The following is a 22,811-nucleotide window of genomic DNA, read 5'->3' as shown; positions in this document are numbered from 1 at the left end:
AACCTACCTAAATTATTAATAGTTTTTCATTATTATAGTTTATTTTTACGCCTTCTTTGAGTTACAGTGCTCCCTGTATTCTACTCAGTCATTGAAAGGGCTTTCTGAAAGATTTCTTCTGATGAATATTCATAAATATTTCTGAAAAATTTTAATAAAATTTTATATTAAAATACCTTGATAGAGTTGCTTTAATTTATCTTACTACTTCATTAGTGATATAAAATCTTTAAGTAGCCCTAGAAATCTAAATATTTTGCTCTCATAAGGGCATAAAACTACCCATTTTCTCATGAATTTGCAATTTTCTCACCACTTTCCCTTTGAAACTTTATGAACCTTGCACGTCTTTTTAATATGCATCTGACATGACCTATGGGTATATCTCTCCCCAATAATTTACCTTAAACTGCAAAATTATAAATTTCATAGAGGCTAGGAAAAACACTGTGTCACTAATCTGCTTAGAACCCTGCTTGTTGGTTCATTGGACATAATTATTGACTTTTTGTAGCTTTATGCAAAATCAAGGGGTTTAATAAGCTCTGCCATTCCATAGCAAGATGCCTACTGCAGCCTGACAGAACTTTTGTATGCTCCCTGGAAGGCCACAAGCAAAGTGAGTTTCTGCACAGCAGTTTCCTCTGATGATGGTGATCTGATGTGAGGAAATCTATATGAAAATCAATTTCTGGCTTCACAGTCTTCCTGTGTTATATTAATTTTTGGTGGACTATTTAGGATCAGAGGAAGACAAATTAGCTGATCTAATTCTGCCTGAAAACCTGTTTTTTTCTTTTGACAAGGAGTGCTTTTGGAGCTGGTGGTGTGTCTTACCAGGGTAACATCACAGGAAACCCCTGGTGCCTATTGCCTTTTGTCTGGCTGCTGTGCATCCTTGTGAAGAGGGTCCCTCCACACTGTTTCCAACTGAGGCACTCCTCTCTGGCCTTGCACAATACAGGGCTGAGCTTGCTGGGAAAAACTTCCTGCTATTCCCAAGCCTATTCACCTTGCTGAGCTTTTTTTTAAACTAAAATCAGGATCAAGGTAATTTCTACAATCAATTTCTACATGAGAGATCTCCTACATGATGGTGCTTTACCAAAATTCTCTAATATTAACTGTTTATGGTAATTAATACCTAAGCAGAGTTTCAGAAAGATAAAGATTTCCTTTAAATTTATGTTAAGTTAAGAAACCTCAGAAGTTTTTGTTGTCGTATAAGCTTTTGATTCTGGTAAAGTGAAACGGGACTTTAACACTCCAAGGTACCTATTTTCAACAACCTCCCCCCTCAAACAACTCAAAATCAGGTAATTCAAATTAAAATGAAGTTTTATGCTTGTTTAGCTTGCTTTTCTATCCTTTATTTTTAAAAAACTATTGAGCAAATGCTGTGATTACAATGTCAAATAATTTTACACTTTTTAAATGTGGACCTACCTAAAGTGAGTATTCCTACAAATATTCTCATGCAATGCAATGTCCATGCTAGGCTGTTCAGTCATATTTAACACAAAATGGTTTAGCTAGTTAGGATTTTCTTAAAAATTCAAGTTTACAGGCAATGTGTCTTTAGAAAGGATCTGACGTTGTAAATCTTTTAATTTCCTAATTTTCAGATGTAAAACCTTATGATGTGCATATGATGTGCAGTATGTAAAATTGCACAGAATGAACCATATTGTTATTAAATATTATGAGTACAAATATAACAGTCAAAACTTGGACTGTGCCAAGAGTGAGGTTGCTAGTAAAATATTAATTTGTTCCTTTGTATGCATACATATAAATGATCTTTAGTAAAAAATGATGCACTGAATATGCATTTCTGTGCTCACAGAGATAAGGTGTATGTGTATGATGACCACAGATGTCCTGGTCCCTGTGGTGGAGAGAATAGTTTAGCACCTACTCACTAGCTCTTTTATGAGTGCCATGTCTCTCCTGCCAGCTCCTGAAGAAACCCAGCTCCAGAGGCAGGAGCGCAAAGCTCCTCAGCCCCGTCCCTGTGGGCTTGGGGTTTGTGTACAGCCCTGGGGGGCTCTGAGAGTGGGAGGGGGATTTCACCTCCTGCAAGCCATGTGGGGACCTCTCCGAGTGCCTGTGCTGCCTGGGGGGCTTAACCTGACTGCCAGGGTGTCCAGGGCCTGGTGTGCCTGCGATGGAATGTTCTAGAGGGATCCCAAGGTGTCCAGGGCCTGGTGTGCCCTGTGAAGGAATGTCCTAGAGGGATTCCCAAGGTGCCAGTGCCTGGTGTGGCCTGTGAAGAAATGTCCTGCACATTGTCTCACAAAGGTAGGTGTCCCACACACAGCCCCACTGCAGTGCTCCTTCTCTTTTTAATGATTAACAAATGAAAGAAGTGCTGTGTTACACTGGGGAAACCTGGGAAATGTTGTGAAAAGTTATAGGCAGCTGGGCAGGAGAAGAGCTGGGGGCACAGGGCTGACCACACCAGCATTTTGGAATCTCTTAATTCCATCCCGGTCAACCGCCAATTTCCTTCCTTGGAGGCATCGCTGCTGGCTGTAGGCTTAGCGTAGGCCCCAGCCTTAGCTGGCCGCCACCCGACAGTGCCGGTGGCCCGGGATCCAGCCCGTGGCCGCCCGAACACCTCGGAGCCGCTCTCACGCTGGGGCGCGGCGCGTCCCGGCCCGCGCCGCTGCCGGAGGCGGGACTCGAACCGCGGTCCCCCAGACTCGCGGCTCCCCGCGATACCCGCGCGGCCACCAGGGCAGGAGCGGGCGCGCGCCGCGCGCGCCCCCGCACGGGCCAGGGAGGAGGGGGGGAGGCGGGGCGGCGCGCGTGCGCGCGCAGCTGGGTGCCGGCCGCGCGCGCCCTCCCAGGCTTCCCAGGGAATCCAGCGACAGCAGGAAGAGACTCCTTCCCGCGCACGCGCAGCTGGCCGGGCGGGCGCGCGCTGAGCCGCGGCGGCGGGAGGGAGGGGGGAGGGGAGGGAAGCTGCTGAGGTAAAGTTAGGGGGAGAGAGAGACTCCGTCAGCCAAGCGAGAGCCGGGGAGGCTCGGCGGCCGCCATTACTGAGCGCCGGGGAGAGAGCGGAGAGGCGGGACGGGGCTGCGGCGGCCGGGAGCGCTCGGGAGCTGCGGGCCGGAGAGCGGAGAGAGCTCCGCGGGGAGGAGAAGCCGCCGGGGGCGCCGGCGCGGAGACCGCGTCCCGGGAATGCTGCCGCTCCCGCCGCCGCCGAGGAGCCGGATCCCGACGGCGCGAGGTGAGGGCAGGAATGCGGTCCCGTGGGAGCCGGCCCGGCCTGAAGCGGGGCGGCCGGCCCGGCAGGCGGAAGGGGAGCGGGGGGAGGAGGCGGCTGCAGCCCGGCGAGCCGGCGCGGCGGCCGCTGGCTGTAACCAGTTCGGAGGGCTGGGGCCGCGTGGGGAGCGGGCAGCGGCCCCGCGCCCCCCGGCCGGCCCCCTCGGCCCCGCCGCGCCGCCGAGGGCAGGCGGGAAGGGCAGGGAGCGGGGTGCCTGGTCCCAGACAGGTGATGAAGGCCTGAGCAATGGGAGGGTCTGAGCCTGCTGTACGAGGCTGCCAGCTGGTCACGGCTCTCTAGGGAGGGAGGAAAGCAGGAAGGGGAGCTTCCCTGCTCCTCTGTTCTTCCTTCCTCATTCCCTTCTTCTGCCTAGTCTTTTAGCTTCCTCCCTTCTTCCATTCCCACTGCCTTTCCCCCCTTTTCTCCTTTCTCTGTACTTATTTTCCTCTTCATTACCCCCTAATACTCATTCACGCCTTCTCTGTTCTTTTCTTCCTCTACTAAATTTGAACAGTTGTCCATTCCCCTCCTCCTTCCTTTCACCTTCAAATATTGCTCGATATTAAATTTCAGAAAACTTCACTGTCCTAATGATGTGTGTGCATTTCTGTTTTTCCACCAGGTGGATTTTAAGGCTTTGGAATAGGGTAGCCAGTTGCAGTGTTGCAGCTTTCAAGCGTTTTGAATCCCTTCAACCAGCATAACCTTTAGACTCTCTCCACCCAAGGGAATCACCAGAGACATACAGATGTAATGCCGTGGTGTTGTAGCTATAGGACATAAGGAAGCACTGCTTTAATTTAAAAAAGAAGCAGGGCTGTGTAGTTATAAAAGGGAGACGTACTTGTCACCTTCTCCCCACAATACACCCCACCCCTCTGTACCCCCCTCTTTTGCTCTCTCCAGTATCGCTTTTGATACCAGCATGGAATAGTTCCTTAATAAGTAGGAGGGGAACGATTTTAATCTAGACCAAAATAGGCCTGTGGGGGTATGTGTGTATTCTTTAGTTTAGTGTCATGCAGATAAACCGGTGGGTTTTTGTTTTGTTTTTTTTAATAAATATCCCTGACAGAAATTTGAAAACTCTACACTGCAGAGTAAAAGCAGTAGAGAGAGAACAGCATTAGCTGGTCAATTGGCCGTCCATTTTAAACCTGTGCATTGAAGCCAGCTGCAGCACTGATACTTTTGTATGCTTACTTCATAAAGAATGTGGAGTTAATAGTTGGCATTTTTGTCAGATGTGCTGTCCTGTCTTGTGAAGAGACTTCCACATGACAGTTGTTTTCAGCAGTGACATCAGTGACCAGAGTTAACTGCCTTCTGATACTTATTTATAGTACATATCTGAAGTAAGGGCATTACAAATATTCATCCAGGTGCATTTTTGTAAGGGTTTACTTTCATTTTTTGTGCTGCTTTAAAAATTATTTTTAAGAAGTGCTAAAATTCTTAAAATTCTATTTATAGTACTCTATTAAAACTCTCTTACAAGAGCTCAAAAAGTATGATGTGAATGTAAGGGGTTTTTTTAAAGTCTGTAGTACCTAAAGTATGGGAAATTGTTTAAGCATTTGTTACGTTACCACTAACTTGTTTCAGCATAAGTTACTTGTAAGTGTGGAACATACTGAGCTGAAATAGCATTTTCCCCCTGAAGTATCCCTGTTGTACCCAGCTGCCATTGTTGTAAAATTGTAAATAATTGCAACCAAATGCCTACCACTCCCTGGTATTGGACTTTACTTTAGCTGAGGTGTTGCATATGTAACACAATCCAATTAAATACTTTAGGCTCAGACTAAATTGTTTTAAAATGCTATATTTAGCACTAACAGAACCAAATGCTCCACATGTTTTTCAAGCTATGTGCTTTCCTAAAGCTGTAGGTGTTTTTTCCCGTTTGCAGACTTCGTAGAAAAGAAAAGCACTGATCATAATAATAGATTGTTCTGTGTGAGTTTCCTTGTCGGGACTTGTTATTTGAGTAGATTATTAAACATACTGGAATTATTTTTCACTAAGATATGAGAAGGATGCTGACGCTATCTTAAGGCTTCCAAAAGTACTTCCTTGACACGAGATAAATCCCATGTACTGGCATCCTTCAGGAATATTTCTCACAAAACTTCACGAAGCGCTGCTCGTCCCTCGGTGTGTCCTTGGGGTTCTGTGCAGGAGGATTCCTGGGGGGTGACCTTCCCCGGGAGCCGCGCACCCCCGGCGGAGCGCCGGGCGAGCCGCGCACAGCCCGGTCTGTGGCCATGACGTGGCCGTGCAGCGAATCCGCCGTGCGTTGCTGCTCGCTGATAAGGCAGGAATGCTTCCAGAGGGGCTGCGTCCCGCGGCCGGGAGGCGCTGCCGCCAGGGGGCTGCGGCCCTGTCCCCCGCCCGCCTCAGGGGGTCCCGCGCACCCACCCCGGCAGCTCCGGATTAGCGCTCCCGGCGCTTTGGCCTCCCCTGCGTCCGTGTTAGGTCTCTCCTAATGGGCACACAACATACTTAATCGCTCTTTAATCACTCTTTGTTTGGTTCGTTCTTTTCTTCTTTTTCACTCTGGGAATTTTTAGCCTAAAGGTCAGTGTGAGTGAGCTGGAAGACTATTGCATTTTATAGATTATTTGAATCATCACTTCCTTGTATTTACAGATTTGGTGAAATATTTAAAGAAAAACGACTTTGTAATTCCTAGTAAGAAAATCTGAAACAATTGTGAAGTTATTTTGAATTTGTGTGTCAACTGTGTTTTTCTAGTACATCTCTTGGAAAACAAAATAATTAATCTGTGGCTAGTTCTGCGCATTACATTTTGTGGTAAATAAGAGTTGTTTCTTTGGCTTTGAGTTAAAATTCCCACGCATTTTTGCAGTTCTGCATCAGTTGACATTCAAACATGACAGAAGAATGTTTGCATTTGAAAAAGCAAAACCAATACCTGCATGCACAATTTTTGGAAAAGTATATGTAGTTGCATTTTGGCATTTATTGATTTAAGATGGCTAATTTTTATGCAGAATATTATTTGCTGCTTATAGATGCCATTTCCCTTTCTCATTTAGTAATTTTAAATAGGGGTTAACCAGTGTTGCATTACCCAGGTAGAAATGACACATACAGCTTGTACAAGGTCAAACAACAAACTAAGCTTTATGGTGTTGAGTCCTGGATTCTGTATTACAGTTGCACATGAAGCAAAATAACATGAAACAATCCAGATCTGTGGAACAGTAAAATTAGTTGTAGTTGCCCATACCAGGATGTAAATTTTTCTTGTTTTTTTCTCCCAGGGAATGCATTTTAGCCCTTTTTCTGTCCTTGCTTTGATCCCTCCTTTTTTGTCTGCTTCCTCTTCTTTCTCCTATTTTTGTAAGTTTTTTTTATGGATCCCCTTTGTATAATTTCTCCATTAGTTCGTTTGTGTTTTTCCTGAATATCTCCACAAATAAGCCTGTTCGGGAGACTTGCCCTGAGAAACTTCTCTGACCACTCTGCATGTTTTTGGTTGGAGCTTATCCTGTGCAAAAGAATTAAGAATTTATTTCTTCTGTAATCTTGCACTTTCCTCCCCTGTTAAAATACAGGCTTTGAAACTATATTGAATGCTTTCAGATAGTCAAAAATCTGAAAATAGGTAACTTGAGAGGCCTGAGTTCAGAATACTGCTGTGCTGGTAATTTGAACCTTTACACTTTACCTTTTTATTATACCTTGATTTAATTTATGTAGCTTGGTTTGGTTTTTCTCTTGTTTGAGTTTTTTTGTGGAGAGCAATAATGATAATAGATGCCTTGGGACTGCTAGATTCCACCTAAAGAATGATATTTTGAGTTCAGAAATAATATTTAGGCTCTGATTTAATTTTGAGTAATACATAGACAATCTTCAGTGTATTATTAATAGAAGATATTTATTGAACTTAGGAGGAACTAAGAGCTTTGAACTTCTGTTTTTAAACACAGTTTTTCTTTGCTTTATAATATGAAGTTGGCCAGTTGAGGTTTCTCTCTTTTTTTATTTTTAATACATTGATTACTTTGCTTTTGTATGGAGAGAATTATCTAGGCTACAGAACTCCTTTAGGGATTGTAGTTGGCTGTCACACTAACCAAATCTGAAATGAGCAGCAGTTGGAGTCATCCATTCCCATCCTGCATTTCCCTGGCATGATTAATCAGCGTACCACTTCAACTGAATTTCTTTTCAGCCAGAGGATCACTCTTGTCCCTTACTGTCTGCTGTTGCTTGGTTGAGCTTAAGTTCTGATAAGCAATCTGAATCATGTTTTTTCTCATGTTGGCTGATACTTGGGTAATTGTTGTATTTACCATTATTTATAAATGAGATTTCAGGTATGGTTAGTTAAGGTTACCAGCACTTGTGAAGGCAAGAATATTAGTGTGTTTGTGAAGTGGACACCTGTGAACACCTAACGTTGTGTTAGGACCTCAACAGCCTTAAGTGATTTGAAATTGTTGATAAGGTGACATTGATATACTTTGGTTTCATTTCTAAAAAAGATTTTCACCTGAAGGGAAGATTTCTTATACTTGCTTGTGTGAAAAAGATAACTCTTGGTAAATACTGGATGAGAAATGACAATGCTATGTTAAGGTACATCAACATTTTCTTTCTAACTGGTTGTTAGAAAACTGTAATTCTTACTCCATTTTGGGTAGGGCTATAGTTACTGTTGTGCTGAAAGATCTCAGACTTTAGGTACTGTAGTAAATGTTTTCCAATGCCAGGCTTTGGTTCTCAAAAAGTATGAAGTGAGGAATGATTTGGTATAAAACCTTGGTGTCAGTAGTAACTTGAATCTGGAGCTGTAACTTTCTTGGAGTCATGATCTGTGTATTTTGAGTGCACAACACTTTCAAACTCATCCTCCAGCCCATTTCAGTGACACCAAATATGTTTGAATTTACTTGATGATCTGCTGTAGAGGTTACAGTAAGTTTCTTTTGGTAAAGCAGACTAGGCTGTGATGGGCCTTTTATTCACATGTGCTTCTTTTTGCTTGGCCAGGTAATTTACAAACACAGCTGCAAGAGTGTGCTGATTGAACCTAACCCCCGAAAATACTGGTCCATAAACTGTTGTGTCTAGGCAACAGTGCTGAGCAAGTAAAGGACTTGTGGAAAACACTCTATTTTCCCTGTTGGCAGACTGCTTAAATAGTTGATGGTCATAAGCAATTCTGTGGACTCTTTCAAACAACATTTTTGCTTCAGCTACGTTAGGCCTAAAACATTTGTAGGTTAAAGAAGCAATTTTGGAGGATATTGAGAAATACTCAAGGGTATTTATCTGTAAGTGATTTTCTTGACTGTGGACTCATCTACAAGTTCCTGTGCAGCCACAGTTACTTAATACTGATAGATGATTAATTCTTCAAATATTTATTACTTGCTAATAGTATGGCATTCTATTCTAGTGTTTAGAGTTCAGCTTGGAAGGCTTTAGGAAACATGTATTTGTAAATAGGGCTTTCTCTGGTGTCTTAATGTTTCTGACTGATGTTTTGGGGGCCTGTGTTTGAGCTTTCTCTTGTGGCAGTGTCCCTCAAGCCTCAGATGCATTCTTGCAAGTGGAGACACTTTTCTCTCACTCTGTCTGCTCTTCCACATACTCTGAGTTCTTCAGAGTCCCATTGTGTTTTTCCTCATGAGCAAGTACCTGCTCTGCTCAGCTAGCTGTGGATGTAGAGGAGTGCCACAGCTTGGAGGTAAGGGCAGGGAACAGGACTTACTGCCTGTCTTCTCTATCAACTGATAGAATTTAGCACTGAAGCTCAGCCAGGCTTAATGCAGGACTGATAGACTGTTGAGACTGCTGCCTACTGATTTTGGTGTTCTTTGGTACCACCATGTTAGTTACTGTTGTACTGTTTATGAATATTACCAAACCTTTTTTGTCCAAAGGAAAATTTACTAGAGCAAAGTGGATGTTATTCCCAAAGCAAAGTGAAATTATTAAGAATATAATTGTAAATGGCAAAACAAGAAATAGGTGTGTTGTTTTGATGTAGTATTTAGCACATATGCAGCATGGTGCTGCATCTTACTTAACAATGACACCTTTCCTTAGTTGAAAATGGCTTACATAAAATTCCAGTGCAAGTGCCTCAAGTTCCTTTCCTGTTCTGCATCACAGTGTGTGGATCACCATGCTGGCAAACTCTGCGTTTTGTGTGGGTGCAAAGGGAAGAACAATGCAAGAGAGTTGGTTCTGATTACTTTATAGTAGCATCCCTGCAGTGAGATCAGCACTTAAAAGGGTTAAATTAATAATTTGTGTCCTAGTTGAGAGTTCAAAATCTCCAAATACAGTTATACTTAAAATTGCTAATTCATCACAGTTTGTGAGTCCTTTTAATTTAGAGGGGTGGTAAAAGGGTTTTGACATAGTCTGTACCTTTTTCCTATTAATAGAATATGTATGCATAGACATACATTTGTTTAATATATTTTGTACTTATGACTATACCAACTTCATCTTGCAAACCTATGTTCTAAACACTTGAATTCCAAATTATTCTGCAAGTGATTAGTGATTTTTACAGCTCATATTTTATATGTTATCTGAGAAACTACATTAATTGCTTTCATAACAGGCTTCTACATCCTAGGTATTGTTGAAGTATCAAGTTGAAATTCAAATCACAATCACTTATGAACTCTGCCCTCTCTCAAATATTAATGGGTGTGCTTACAGGATTTAAACCCTCCAAATTTAGACAAAGACCAACTTGAGTTTTGTTAATGGGTTTCAAATAAGGAAAACAATCCTCATGCATAGGTGAAGTGCTATACCTTCTCTGATTGCTGCTTCTTTCTTCATAAACTTGAAACTTTTAATGGTTCTTATTTTTTGTTTTCAGATCCCTCAGGGAAGGACTTACTGAAGGGCACTGTTTAAATGTGTGACATTACTGCAGGAAGATCGCAGCAGGAGAGTCATCTTGCTTTGCACCTCTTTCCTAAGGGTAAGTTTGGGCTTTAGTCCTTTAGATTGTGTTTAAAGGTGGGTAAATAAATACAAACTGCTGCCTTATTTACTTTATAACCACACTTGGAAATCTAAAAGTCTGTAGAGACAAGGTCCTACAGTGCATCTGTGGATGGTCCTTCCTGCAGTGGTGTCAGATGCTTTGTATTGTTTTCAGTCCTAAGATTGAAATTAGTTGGGGAAATCAAACAACCCCTCCTTTGAATCTGTAACAAAGATGGGGGAGAGGGTGAGATGAATCGTAGTGTTTACAATTTGTTATAATTGAATTAGGCAGATTGAGCTAAGATAATGGAATGAATTGACAATGAATTTCCAGTGTGCATGCTTTAAAACTGTACAAAACGATAAAGTAAATTTACGTTAGTGGTATAGTCAAATGGAAAATCTTCCATTTGGAGAACAGTTTAATGATGATTACATATTAAATGTGAAGCCATTATAATGTCAGATTTTTACCAGTTTTATTACTTAATTAACACAGATTTTGTTCTGTGACTTTGTACAATCAGTGCAAAGTAGGAACCGTATTTAAAAAAACCCCAAAAACAAACCCACGCTGGTTTTAAATATCTTTAATGATTCAGCTTCTGCTGTGGTTAAAATATTTCATGTCAGAACTTTAACGAGAGACTGATGCGTTTGTTCTCCCTTTCTCAGCGTCTCCCTTCACCTTACTCTTTGTACTTACTTGCTTAAAAATGTATCGATTTAACAAAACATTTTGTAGATGGAGGAGGAACAACTTTTGCTACTGAGGATGTAGAGTATCTGAAAGTATTGATTGTTTTGTATAAACTAATTGCAAATTGACAGTGTCTTCCTGATGAAATGAAGTAATCATGTGGATGAAGATTTTTGTGTTCTAGTTTAGTCCACATGAAATCTGTATTGTGCTGTGGCAAACAGAAAACATTTTATAGTGGAAGTGCTGACTGAATTTCTCATTCTAGCAGTTTGAATGATGCTACTATGATAAGCTTTGCTTTAGAAAGAAAACACTGGGTTTATTTGTAGTAATATAAATACTGCTTGTAAAGGATGTTACTTTTGCTAAGTATTTTTATTCCTGGAACCATTTTCTGTTAGGTCCAAATTCTGTGTTTTAAGAATATAATAAACACAGTGGAAACAGTGAGAAGCGAAATTTAAAATACGACTTGTCTTTCTGAATGGGTCTTTGAGTAATCTTATTTAACTGAAAAAGAATTCTAAAATCTGGCATAAAAGTTTCAGTTTTTGGAATATAAAAGCTCTTGAGTACAAAAATAAGGTGTTCACCTTAATTTTCTAATGAAGTTGATACTTTCTTCCTAAAAAAAGTACTTTCCTTTTCTGTGATTCCCATAATGAACAGCTGGTTTTATGTATGTAGTTTGTATTTTATATTTTGGTTAGTTGATTGTTGCTAAGCAGGACAAAGTATATAACACTAACATTTCAGTATTGATGCTTGTTTTACTTTCATTCTGATAAGGACTATTTATAGGTTTATTTAAGTACATTTGTGTTGTTACTTTGTAATCTACAGATGTAAAAGCAAATATATTAGGTACAATAGCATCTGCCTTTCTTCTGTAGTGCCATGTAACAGTTGTCTTTTTACCAAGAAAATGAGAAGTATTTTTATAAAAATATTTTCAGAGAGGATAGAACAGTGCAGGTTGGAAGAGACCTCTGAATGTCACCTTGTCCAGCCTCACTGCTCAGGCAGGCTCACCTGGGGCAGGTTGCCAAGATCTGTGTCCTGGTGTCTTTTGAATACCTTTAGTGCAGGAGCCTTTACAACTTCCCTGGGCAAACCAGGCCAGTGCTCAGTCACCCTCACAATAAAAGAAAGTGTTTCCTGATGTTCATATGGCATCTTCTGTATTTTAATCTGTGCCTATTGCCTCCTCTCTTGTTCCTGGGCACCAGGAAATGAGTTTGGCTCTGCCTTCTTTTCACCTTTCCCCCAAATATTTGTACACATTGATGAGATCTTCCCTGAGTCTTCTGTTTGCCAGGTTGAATGGTCCTGGCCTTTTCTTAAGCGAAAAGTTTTTTCTTAAGCTGCTGTGGTGCTTTAGCCCCTTGCTGCATTCTCCAGTAGTTCTGGATCTCTCCTGTACTGTGGAACTGGCCACAGTGCATCAGGTGTGGCCTTACCAGTGCTGCAAAGAGGGGAAGGCTGACCTGTCTTGGCCTGCTGGCACTGCTTTGTGTGTTGCTGCCCAGGTGCTCTTAGCCGTGTTTGCCGTGCACCCTGCTGGGTGTTCGTGCCCTCTGGGATCCCCAGCTCCCCCCGGCACAGGGGCTCTTCAGGCGGCTGCCGCAGCATGTGCTGGTGCCTGGCTCATTCCTCCCTGCAGGCAGGACTGGGTTGTTTGCTCCTCCTCATTTATTCATCAGCAAACTTGCTGAGAATACCTTCTCCCCTATCATCCAAGTTATTAATGGAGATACTAAGCAGTATTGGACCCAGTACTGGCCTGCAGAGTGCACTGCTGGTTACTGGCCCCCAAGGAGATTTCATGCCGCTTGTCACCATCTCTGGGACCACTCATATGGGTGTTCAGTTTTTTCTCTCTTCCTCATAGTATAATTGATTCAAAACCAGCAAATGCATTTCCATCTGCAGTATGCATGCAAGTAAAGTCTTCTGATTAATAACTGAGGGTTAGTGGTAATTGTTATACTTGATGACAGCTTCAATAAAGCCATTGGAACTTTGTAGTAATTCTGTGGAACTTTGAAAGTAGATATAGTAGTTTTTGTTTCCAGTTAATAGAAGTCTGTTTTTTCCCTAGAGACAGAAGGAATGAAACAACAACATTGTAGTCTTAAAATCTATGCATAAGTCCTACTCTTTGTGTTTGTATGATTGTGTTTTTCTGTAGAATTCCTGTTCGAAACATTTCCTTAAAAGCAGTTTGCTGTTAGTATACCAGTCAAGTAGTCTGCTTCTGGATATAGGTAGCAGCTGGGCCAACTGCCTGCTTTTACAGCTACTTGTTTTGAAATTTCCTTTACTGCAACCTAAGCTCAAACCTACAAATGCACACAAAAGTAATGTTATTCTTACAGATGAGCATGATACCTAGTAAAAATTTGAGTGTTAATAGAAGTACAAGAATATTGGGTTTGGTTTAGTGGTTTGGGAGTTTGGGTGTGGGTTTTCTTTTTTTTTAGAAGTATGCTGCTCAGCTATCAAAACAGCTGACAAACTACTACTAAACTGTGCCTGAAATCTGTTTATTTTAGATCTGTAGTATAAATAGCATTAGCATTACTGAATTATGAATTTATGATCTCATTCAAAGTAGTTGTAGAATTTTCACATACACAGAAAATCAGGGTCATCAAGCTGCACAAGTGCTTCTTAAAATCTCTGTTCCCTCATGAATATTACAAAGAAATACCTGCAATCTTGAATTTTTTTTCTCTGTTTTTTTAGGAAGATGATGCTCCTTGTCCAAGTTATCTGAGGTTCTCTTAATCACAAGCTGAAGCAGGAACAACTGAAGGCGATTTCTGAACCCTGGATATACAATTCAAATTTGTAGGAACCTTTTCCAGAATGAAAACCACATACAGTTACCTTGATAATTGCAAAAGGATGAGAGGAAAGTTATGATGGCAAAAAACAAGGAGCCACGCCCCCCATCTTATGCTGTTAGTGTTGTTGGACTGTCTGGAACTGAAAAGGATAAAGGCAATTGTGGAGTTGGAAAGTCATGTTTGTGCAATAGATTCGTTCGTTCAAAAGCAGATGAATATTATCCTGAGCATACCTCTGTGCTTAGCACAATTGACTTTGGAGGAAGAGTTGTTAACAATGATCACTTTTTGTACTGGGGTGACGTAGCACAAAGCGGTGAGGAGGGAATTGATTGCAGAATTCATGTAATTGAGCAGACTGAGTTCATTGATGATCAGACTTTCTTGCCTCATCGGAGTACGAATTTACAACCGTACATAAAACGTGCAGCTGCCTCCAAACTGCAGTCCGCAGAAAAACTCATGTACATTTGCACAGATCAGCTAGGCTTGGAGCAAGACTTTGAGCAAAAACAAATGCCTGAAGGGAAATTAAACATAGATGGGTTTTTATTGTGCATTGATGTAAGCCAAGGATGCAATAGGAAGTTTGATGATCAACTTAAGTTTGTGAATAATCTTTATATCCAGCTCTCAAAATCTAAAAAACCCATAATAATAGCAGCAACAAAATGTGATGAATGTGTGGATCATTATCTGCGAGAGGTTCAGGCCTTTGCTTCAAATAAGAAGAACCTTGTGGTCGTGGAAACATCAGCAAGATTCAATGTCAATGTTGAAACATGTTTTACTGCACTGGTACAAATGATGGATAAAACTCGTGGTAAGCCTAAAATAATCCCCTATCTGGATGCCTATAAAACTCAAAGACAGTTAGTTGTTACGGCAACAGATAAGTTTGAAAAACTTGTCCAAACTGTGAGAGACTATCATGCAACTTGGAAAACTGTTAGCAACAAACTGAAAAACCACCCTGATTATGAGGAGTACATAAATTTGGAAGGAACAAAAAAGGCCAAAAATACATTTTCAAAACACATAGAGCAACTTAAACAGGAACATATTAGAAAGAGAAAAGAAGAATACATTAATGCATTGCCACGAGCTCTTAATACTCTTCTATCAAATCTTGATGAGATTGAACTTTTGAGCTGGTCAGAAGCCTTGAAGGTAATGGAGAAAAGGCCTGACTTCCAGTCCTGTTTTGTAGTTCTTGAAAAAACACCCTGGGATGAAACTGACCACATAGATAAAGTGAATGACAGAAGGATTCCATTTGACCTTCTCAATACCCTAGAGGCAGAAAAAGTTTATCAAAACCATGTGCAGCATCTTATATCTGAAAAAAGGAGGGTTGAAATGAAGGAGAAATTCAAAAAGACTCTTGAGAAAATCCAATTCATTTCACCCGGACAGCCATGGGAAGAAGTTATATGTTTTGTGGTGGAGGATGAAGCATTCAAATACATCACTGATGGAGACAGTAAGGAAGTGTATGCTAGGCATCAGAGGGAGATTGTTGAAAAAGCCAAAGAGGAGTTTCAGGAAATGCTTTTTGAACACTCAGAGTTATTTTACGATCTGGATCTTAATGCAACACCAAGTACAGATAAAATGAGTGAAATTCATGCAGTTCTGAGTGAAGAACCTAGATACAAAGCTTTACAGAAACTTGCACCTGATAGAGAATCTCTTTTGCTTAAACATATAGGATTTGTTTATCACCCAACTAAAGAAACCTGTCTCAGTGGCCAAAACTGCATGGACATAAAAGTAGAAGAGTTGCTTGCCAACAGTCTTCTGCAACAGGATCACGGACGCTCAAATTTATACCATGATAGTGCCAACATTGATAAAATCAATCTTTTCATTTTGGGCAAAGATGGCCTTGCACAAGAATTGGCAAATGAAATTCGGACACAATCCACTGATGATGAATATGCATTAGATGGAAAAATATATGAACTAGATCTTAGGCCAGTTGATGCCAAATCCCCGTACTTGCTGACTCAGTTGTGGACCTCAGCCTTCAAACCGCATGGCTGTTTCTGCGTGTTTAACTCTATTGAATCACTGACTTTTATTGGGGAGTGCATTGCAAAAATAAGGGCTGAAGCATCTCAGATAAGGAGAGACAGGTATATGGCTAATCTTTCATTTACATTAATATTGGCTAACCAGAGGGACAGTGTTAGCAAGAATCTGCCTATTCTGAGGCATCAGGGACAGCAATTGGCTAACAAGTTACAGTGTCCTTTTGTAGATGTGCCTGCTGGTACATACCCACGCAAGTTTAACGAGGCCCAAATAAAACAAGCTCTGAGGGGAGTACTGGAAGCAGTTAAACACAATTTTGATGTTGTAAGTCCAGTTCCCACCATTAAAGATCTGTCAGAAGCTGACTTAAGGATTGTCATGTGTGCCATGTGTGGCGATCCGTTCAGTGTGGATCTTATTCTTTCACCTTTCCTTGATTCTCACTCCTGTAGTGCTGCTCAGGCTGGCCAGAATAATTCCTTAATGCTTGATAAAATAATAGGTGAGAAGAGACGTCGAATACAGATAACTATTTTATCATATCATTCTTCCATTGGTGTAAGGAAAGATGAACTTGTTCATGGATATATACTGGTCTATTCTGCGAAGCGAAAGGCATCCATGGGAATGCTTCGGGCATTTCTTTCTGAAGTTCAGGATACAATTCCTGTCCAGTTGGTGGCTGTTACTGATAGCCAGGCAGACTTCTTTGAGAATGAAGCAATCAAGGAACTCATGACTGAGGGAGAACACATAGCAACAGAAATTACTGCTAAGTTTACAGCTTTATATTCATTGTCTCAATATCATCGTCAAACGGAGGTTTTCACATTGTTCTTCAGTGATGTATTAGAGAAGAAAAGCATGATTGAAAGTTCCTACATGTCAGACAGCACAAGGGAATCAACACATACGAGTGAAGATGTTTTTCCAAGGTCTCCGAGAGGAGGTTCCCTTGACTATAACTACCCAGATTCAGAGGATGATGCTGAAGGACCACCGCCTTACAGTCCCATTGGTGATGATGTAAGGTTACTTCCAGCACCTAGCGACCGTTCAAAGTACCGGCTGGATTTGGAAGGAAATGAGTATCCTGTTCACAGTACGCCAATCAATTGTCACGACCATGAACGCAACCATAAAGTGCCTCCTCCGATAAAACCGAAACCGCTTGTTCCAAGAACCAACGTGAAAAAACTGGACCCCAACCTCCTGAAAACAATTGAGGCAGGTATTGGCAAAAACCCCAGGAAACAGCCTTCTCGAGTGCCTGCAGCACCTCCAGAAGATACAGAGCAATCTGACAACTATGCTGAACCTATTGACACGATTTACAAACATAAAGGCTTTGCAGATGACATCTATGCCGTTCCAGAGGACAGTCAGAATCGTATTATTAAAGTTCGAAACTCAATTGTTATAAATACCCAAGGTGAAGAAGAAAATGGGTTTTCTGATAGAGTATCCAAAAGTCATGGGGAAAGAAGACCTTCAAAATACAAGTACAAGTCTAAGACACTGTTCAGCAAAGCCAAGTCTTACTATAGGAGAACCCATTCGGATGCAAGTGATGATGAGGCTTTTACCACCTCTAAAGGTAAAAGAAAAGGAAGGCATCGTGGAAGTGAGGAAGACCCACTTCTTTCACCTGTTGAAACATGGAAGGGTGGCATAGATAATCCTGCTATTACATCGGACCAAGAATTGGATGAGAAAAAAATGAAAAAGAAACCTCACAAAGTAAAAGAAGATAAGAAGGTAAGTCAATTAATTTAAATTTTATTTACAACTTCTGCTGCATTGTAAAATGGGAAGAGACAAAATATGCAAGAGTTACACCCTCATTTGAAGCAGGTGCTTTAAAATTTTCAAACTATATTTGTTTGATTTTTTGTCTTAAGTTCCTATGAAGTTGCTTGGAACTAGCAAACCTTAGTGAATGATATAGTTTGTCTATCAAAATAGCTGTTCAATAAATGCCAGTTATTTTCATCTCTGCTTATATGTGGAGGCTTCCTTCCATTTGAGTAAGGTGCTGTGGTTTTTTTAAGGAAAAAGCTGCTTTGTGAGTTCTTGAGTAGAACCGGTTCTTTCAGTTGTTGCAATTTTTGCTATTGGAATGAGGCTTAGGGCTGGTGAATGAAAGGTGTGATTTCTTTTTAATTCTTAGTTGTCTAGCTGGAACTCTAGAGCAGGGGCATAAAAAGAAAACCATATATAGTAGTTCTGCTGACTGCTGCATTTTCCTAGTGTGGGCAAACAGGTAATCAAGTTGAAAGTTGTACTACCTTTATGGTTCTCTATAAAAACAGAATAAAGGGAACAAAACAGGGAAATAAAGGGAAAATAATAGTTGCAGTTTACTTGAAAAATGTTTCATCTTCATGCTTGAGTGTTACTTATTTTTTGACTGGCTTTATGGTGTGGATTCTAGATGTACATTCTTTACAGTTTAGGTTTTCATTTTAGGCCAGCAGTCGCTGTATTAGGTATAGTTTTGACATGAAATCTGGAGTGTTCCTGATCAGTTAGATATTTTCTTTCTTGTCTCAAAATAATCTGACCTTTGTAATATTATCTTTTGTAGCATTTTTAAAATGTCACTTTTTTAGCTTAAATCTGATGGTACTTGAATAGCAGAAATAAGTTTTGTTAAAGTAGAGCATAGTTACATTTAACTAATAGATGAAATTCTTGCTGGTATGCAGCTGTGATTTGAATTACACATGACTTATTTAAAGGCCACTAAATTTTCTCAAGGCTTACTCATATGCATGGATAATGATGTCTTGTGGGTATAAAATCATATGGTTAAAAATACTTTGAAGTTTTTCTTTTGGAGAAACTTGGATTTTTAAAAAAACTATAATTTATATACTTTTCATAGAATCATTGATAATATCCAGAATTGAAAGGAACCCATAAAGGTCATGGAGTCCAGCTTCTGGACTCCTTTTGTTTTAAATAATCTTTCTACATAGAAATCAAAATGCAATTGCATAATCTTCCTGCTGTCGCAGCTGTGTTGAGTTAAAAGCAACTTACTTTGAGTTGAATATATTTGTGTTAAACTGAGTAGATCACTATAGTGGGGGTCTTCTCTTCCTAAAATTATCAGAAAATCCCTCAATTGCTCTAACAAAGCTTCCACTTCTGGTTTTGGCCTGTTGAGAAGAAGCCTAAGTTGGGAGTTTCAGGCTGTTTTAATTCTTGCAGTGGATAAGTTTCTTGAAGAGAGGAATTGTTTTAAATTTTAGAATTGTTTTCAATTTTGGTTGGTTGGTGATTTGTTGGTTATGGGAGTGTTTTGTTCTGAAGGAGGGTGCTGTATTTTACTCACAAGTAGCAAAGCTGCTGCTATTAAATTAGTAAAAACTTTTAAGAATTGTGGGCATTATTGTAATTGAGAAAACAAATTTGACTTGGTAGCTCAAATGTTTGCAAGTTTTCCAAGTATCTTGAGTGCTCAGTGCTTGTGATGAGTAGTGACTTCTCTGTGCGCTGACTTGAATGAAGTTGACGTTAGAGTAGTTCCAGTTGAAGTGAGTCATTCTAGTTCATTATCTGTTTCTTTGGGTTTTTTAGCAGTTCATTTTATTCCAGAAGAGATGCACATTTCTAGGTTTGGAACTTCTTCTGCATGTTTTCCTGTGTTGTTTTGGATGAGTGACTAGTAGTCTTTTATTACAGAAACACAAAAATTATTCAAATTATATTGTCCTTGTCAAGTGTTATTTGGTCCATGCAAGAGATGTTAGTGCACCACTGTTTACAGAGTGCTTGATGGGTTTTCTTGAGAATTGTGACCCCTTGAATGTGAAAGAGGTAAATAGAGCTTGTGTACTTCTTTCTGGCTATTTCTTAAATCTCTTACTGATACTTTTCCTGAATTTTTCAGCTCTATGTAAAGGGAAAATAGGGTACATGTGTAACTATTCTTGCTTTAATTATAGTGATTCTGAAGTACAGAAATCTTATGAACAAAATGAATTTGTTTGGAAAAACTTGAATTTTAAAGTCTGGACTCCTAATTTTCTTTTTCCAAGATTTTTTTTTTAAGCCCAAGTAGGATGTAACGTTCTTGATACTCTTGCATTTTTGTTGGTTTGAGATGTGGTGTTTCTGGGTAGGTTTCTTGTAGGGTGTCTCAGGGGAGACATGGCTGTGCTGAAGGATACTCATTCTGTCCTGATCCTTTCACATCCAGTGTCCCTACTCAGGATAGAATCCCATTTTAAAGAAAGGCACTAGGACAGATAGAGGGAGGCAGAGAATGGGTGTAAAGTGATTGTAGGGTTCAGGTAAAAAAACTGAAGGGAAAAAGGCAAGAGTTGGTGAATGGGAAGGGGGAAGCAAGATTTGACAAACAGCAGAGTAGGAAAATGAACTGCTGTAGTTTGGCTAACACATATGTATCAAACTTTAAAAATCCACTGAGGACATATGTTATTAAAGGCAGAAGTAAATACTCAGAATTGTGCTACTTGTTGCTATTTGGAAGCATAAATTAAAATGTTTTACTGTGGCAAGTGTAGCAATGTCAAACCTGTGGCAAGCAGGTAACATTACTTGCAAGGTCACATAAGGTTTCTTTTTGCCAAAAGAAACAATTTAAAACTCAGACCAGTTAAGCAAGTGTGCTTTGGTCGGAATTATTTGTGCATTATTTTTGTCCATAACACTGTGCTGCTGTTCTTAGATCTTGTTTCAGTATACTGGTAGTCAGAACTGGAAGAGCATCATCCTAGAACTCTTCTTACAATTATCACAGAAATAATTCCTCTGAAGACTTTTATCTCCTCATTCTTACGACTCTGTAAAACTCATCCAGAGCTTTTATTTCCTCTGTACTGGTGAGGAATATTGCAACTCCTAGTTTTCACCCTTCCTTATTGTATCTTTCTCCAGAAATGTTTCTTTTTTTGGCCAGTCACCAGTGAAGAGAAAATGGCTGCTTCTTGGCCTGAGTTTTAGAAGATAAAAAAAAAAAAAGGAATTCTCCTCTGAACCTGTTTTTGAATGAGGGTGACTGAAACTGCACAGTATTGCAAGGAATGTCATAGCAGTGCATCACGTACTCTTAGTGTTTGCTGCTATCTGCTAGGAGTTACTGCCCAACACAATTGTGTGATTGCACCCCGCCTTTGCTTAGCTGCACTTGCTGCTGCTTTAGATACCTTTGGCCTGCTCATGTCCTTGGTCATTTCCAGGTAATGACTCCATACTGCACAGTACAGGTGGTTTATTGTACATGCACACATGTAAAGTACCTGTACATTACAGCATGTGCTACAGGCACATTACAGCACGTAAGTTTGGTTAGTTGTGCATTCCAGTGCAGAATTTTCCCATTATGCTATGACTTTGTCCTTTTTGTTGCTGAATATCATCTTTTTCTGTTCCTCCAGTTGTGGCTGTAGTTTCCTATATGCCATCACCACGTGCCTTACTAAAATCTAGATTGCTAAAACCAACAGATGGTTCAGTCTTTGTCTCTAGAAAAGAAAAAGTGGAAAAAACTGAATCATTATCATCTAATTTGTGATACACCCACCTTTATCCTATTTTATTTTATTAGCACATATGTTCTGAGAAGATTTGTGATAAGACCTTGCATGTGCTATTAACAAGTGAACTGTTGAACTTTTTCTGGTGGGGATAAATATGAAGAGCAATAAGGAGGAGGAGAAGAAAGGAAGCAGACTGGCTTGAATCACAGGTCTTATTAGCCAGGTTCATGTGTAGTTGTGTGTGCACACCGGGCTTGAAATATTTCAAGTGCATGTTGTTCAGTATTTGAAGTGCATGTTGTGTGCTAATATTTGTTTAACCATAGTGGCCTTCTTTTCTTCACCTACAGAACTTCTTCTGTAAGGTTTCTCCTAGGAAAAAAGCACCTTGTCCTTTCTGCTGTTAAACAAAATAGCAAAAAAGTGCATTTTGCTGAGTGAATTCTCCCCTAGGTTGGCAGGCTTTCCATGTCTGATTATTTATTTCCTTCATGGTGGTCACAAACTTAAGAGGAGCTGAGCACACCTTGAAATGTTGGAATGCAGCTTTGCCTTAGCTGTTTCTTCTTTGCCAAGTTAGTCCTCTCCAGCTGAGATGTGTGCTCATTCATCTACGTGCCTTTATGTCTTTATCCAACACTGGAAGTGGCAATTACAATTAGATGCTTGTCTCAATTAGAACTTTTAACATTAAGGTCTAGTGTAAACATTATTGGTGTTGGTACCCATGGAAAGCACAGGGCTTGCCAGCTGTATCATAAATTATTTTTGTTTTCAGTTTAACTTAATGAGTTTGGAGATGCAAAACAACAGAAACTGCAGAGAATTTCAGGTCAGGAAAGGGCATGAGGATTCCTAGAGGGAAAGGATCTTGCTGAGGGAAGCCTTCTGATATCTTAGATAGGATGAACTGCTTCAGTGGCCTTAAAGCTGCAGCTGATGTCTTTTATGCATTAATATAAAGCCCAAACCACAGTAGTCCTTGGCTCTCCTTTGCCTCACTGTGTAAACAAGCCCAGTATAAATATTTTAAAAAACTACTTGTAAGTTAATATGGAAGAATTATTGTTAGTATTACCATGAAATAATAGCTAGTTATTTTTGACCTTTGTCATAGTTTAGTAATTCCCTCTTCAGCAGGAAGCCTGCCTGATGTGGAAACCTGTAGCTGTTCCATATAGTGACAATTAATAACCTTATTATTTTTTTTACAATGGAATTGATGAGTATTAAAACTTCACCCACCTACTTTAGAGCTCCTCTCTTTGTGAACACTTTGAGAGATATTTCAGTGTTGGATTTAGGCTGTATTTTTTTCACCTCTTATAGAGAGAATAATTGTTTAGGTGTATATTCTCCACAACATATCAAGAACAGCAAATATCCTGAATGAATTTTTGCAATGGGTAAGGCAGGGCCTTATCTTGAATTTTTTAAGTACT

The 22,811-nt window shown here is 40.2% G+C and overlaps 1 protein-coding gene across 1 annotated transcript in view; it reads left to right on the top strand.

The window, feature by feature from the left end:
* Positions 1–2,853: 2,853 nt before the first annotated feature.
* ARHGAP5 (Rho GTPase activating protein 5) overlaps positions 2,854–22,811 on the top strand; it is a 47,135-nt gene continuing 27,177 nt past the window's right edge. Inside the window, exons 1-3 of the mRNA XM_064713916.1 lie at positions 2,854–3,235; positions 10,155–10,259; positions 13,719–17,617. Coding sequence (XP_064569986.1) covers positions 13,895–17,617 — 3,723 coding nt within the window. The 5' untranslated portion in view covers positions 2,854–3,235; positions 10,155–10,259; positions 13,719–13,894. The remainder of the gene's footprint in view (positions 3,236–10,154; positions 10,260–13,718; positions 17,618–22,811) is intronic.

The sequence above is a fragment of the Zonotrichia leucophrys genome, chromosome 5, assembly GCF_028769735.1.
Source record: "Zonotrichia leucophrys gambelii isolate GWCS_2022_RI chromosome 5, RI_Zleu_2.0, whole genome shotgun sequence".
Lineage (NCBI taxonomy): Eukaryota > Metazoa > Chordata > Aves > Passeriformes > Passerellidae > Zonotrichia > Zonotrichia leucophrys.
This window is presented reverse-complemented; position numbering and strand designations above follow the sequence as displayed.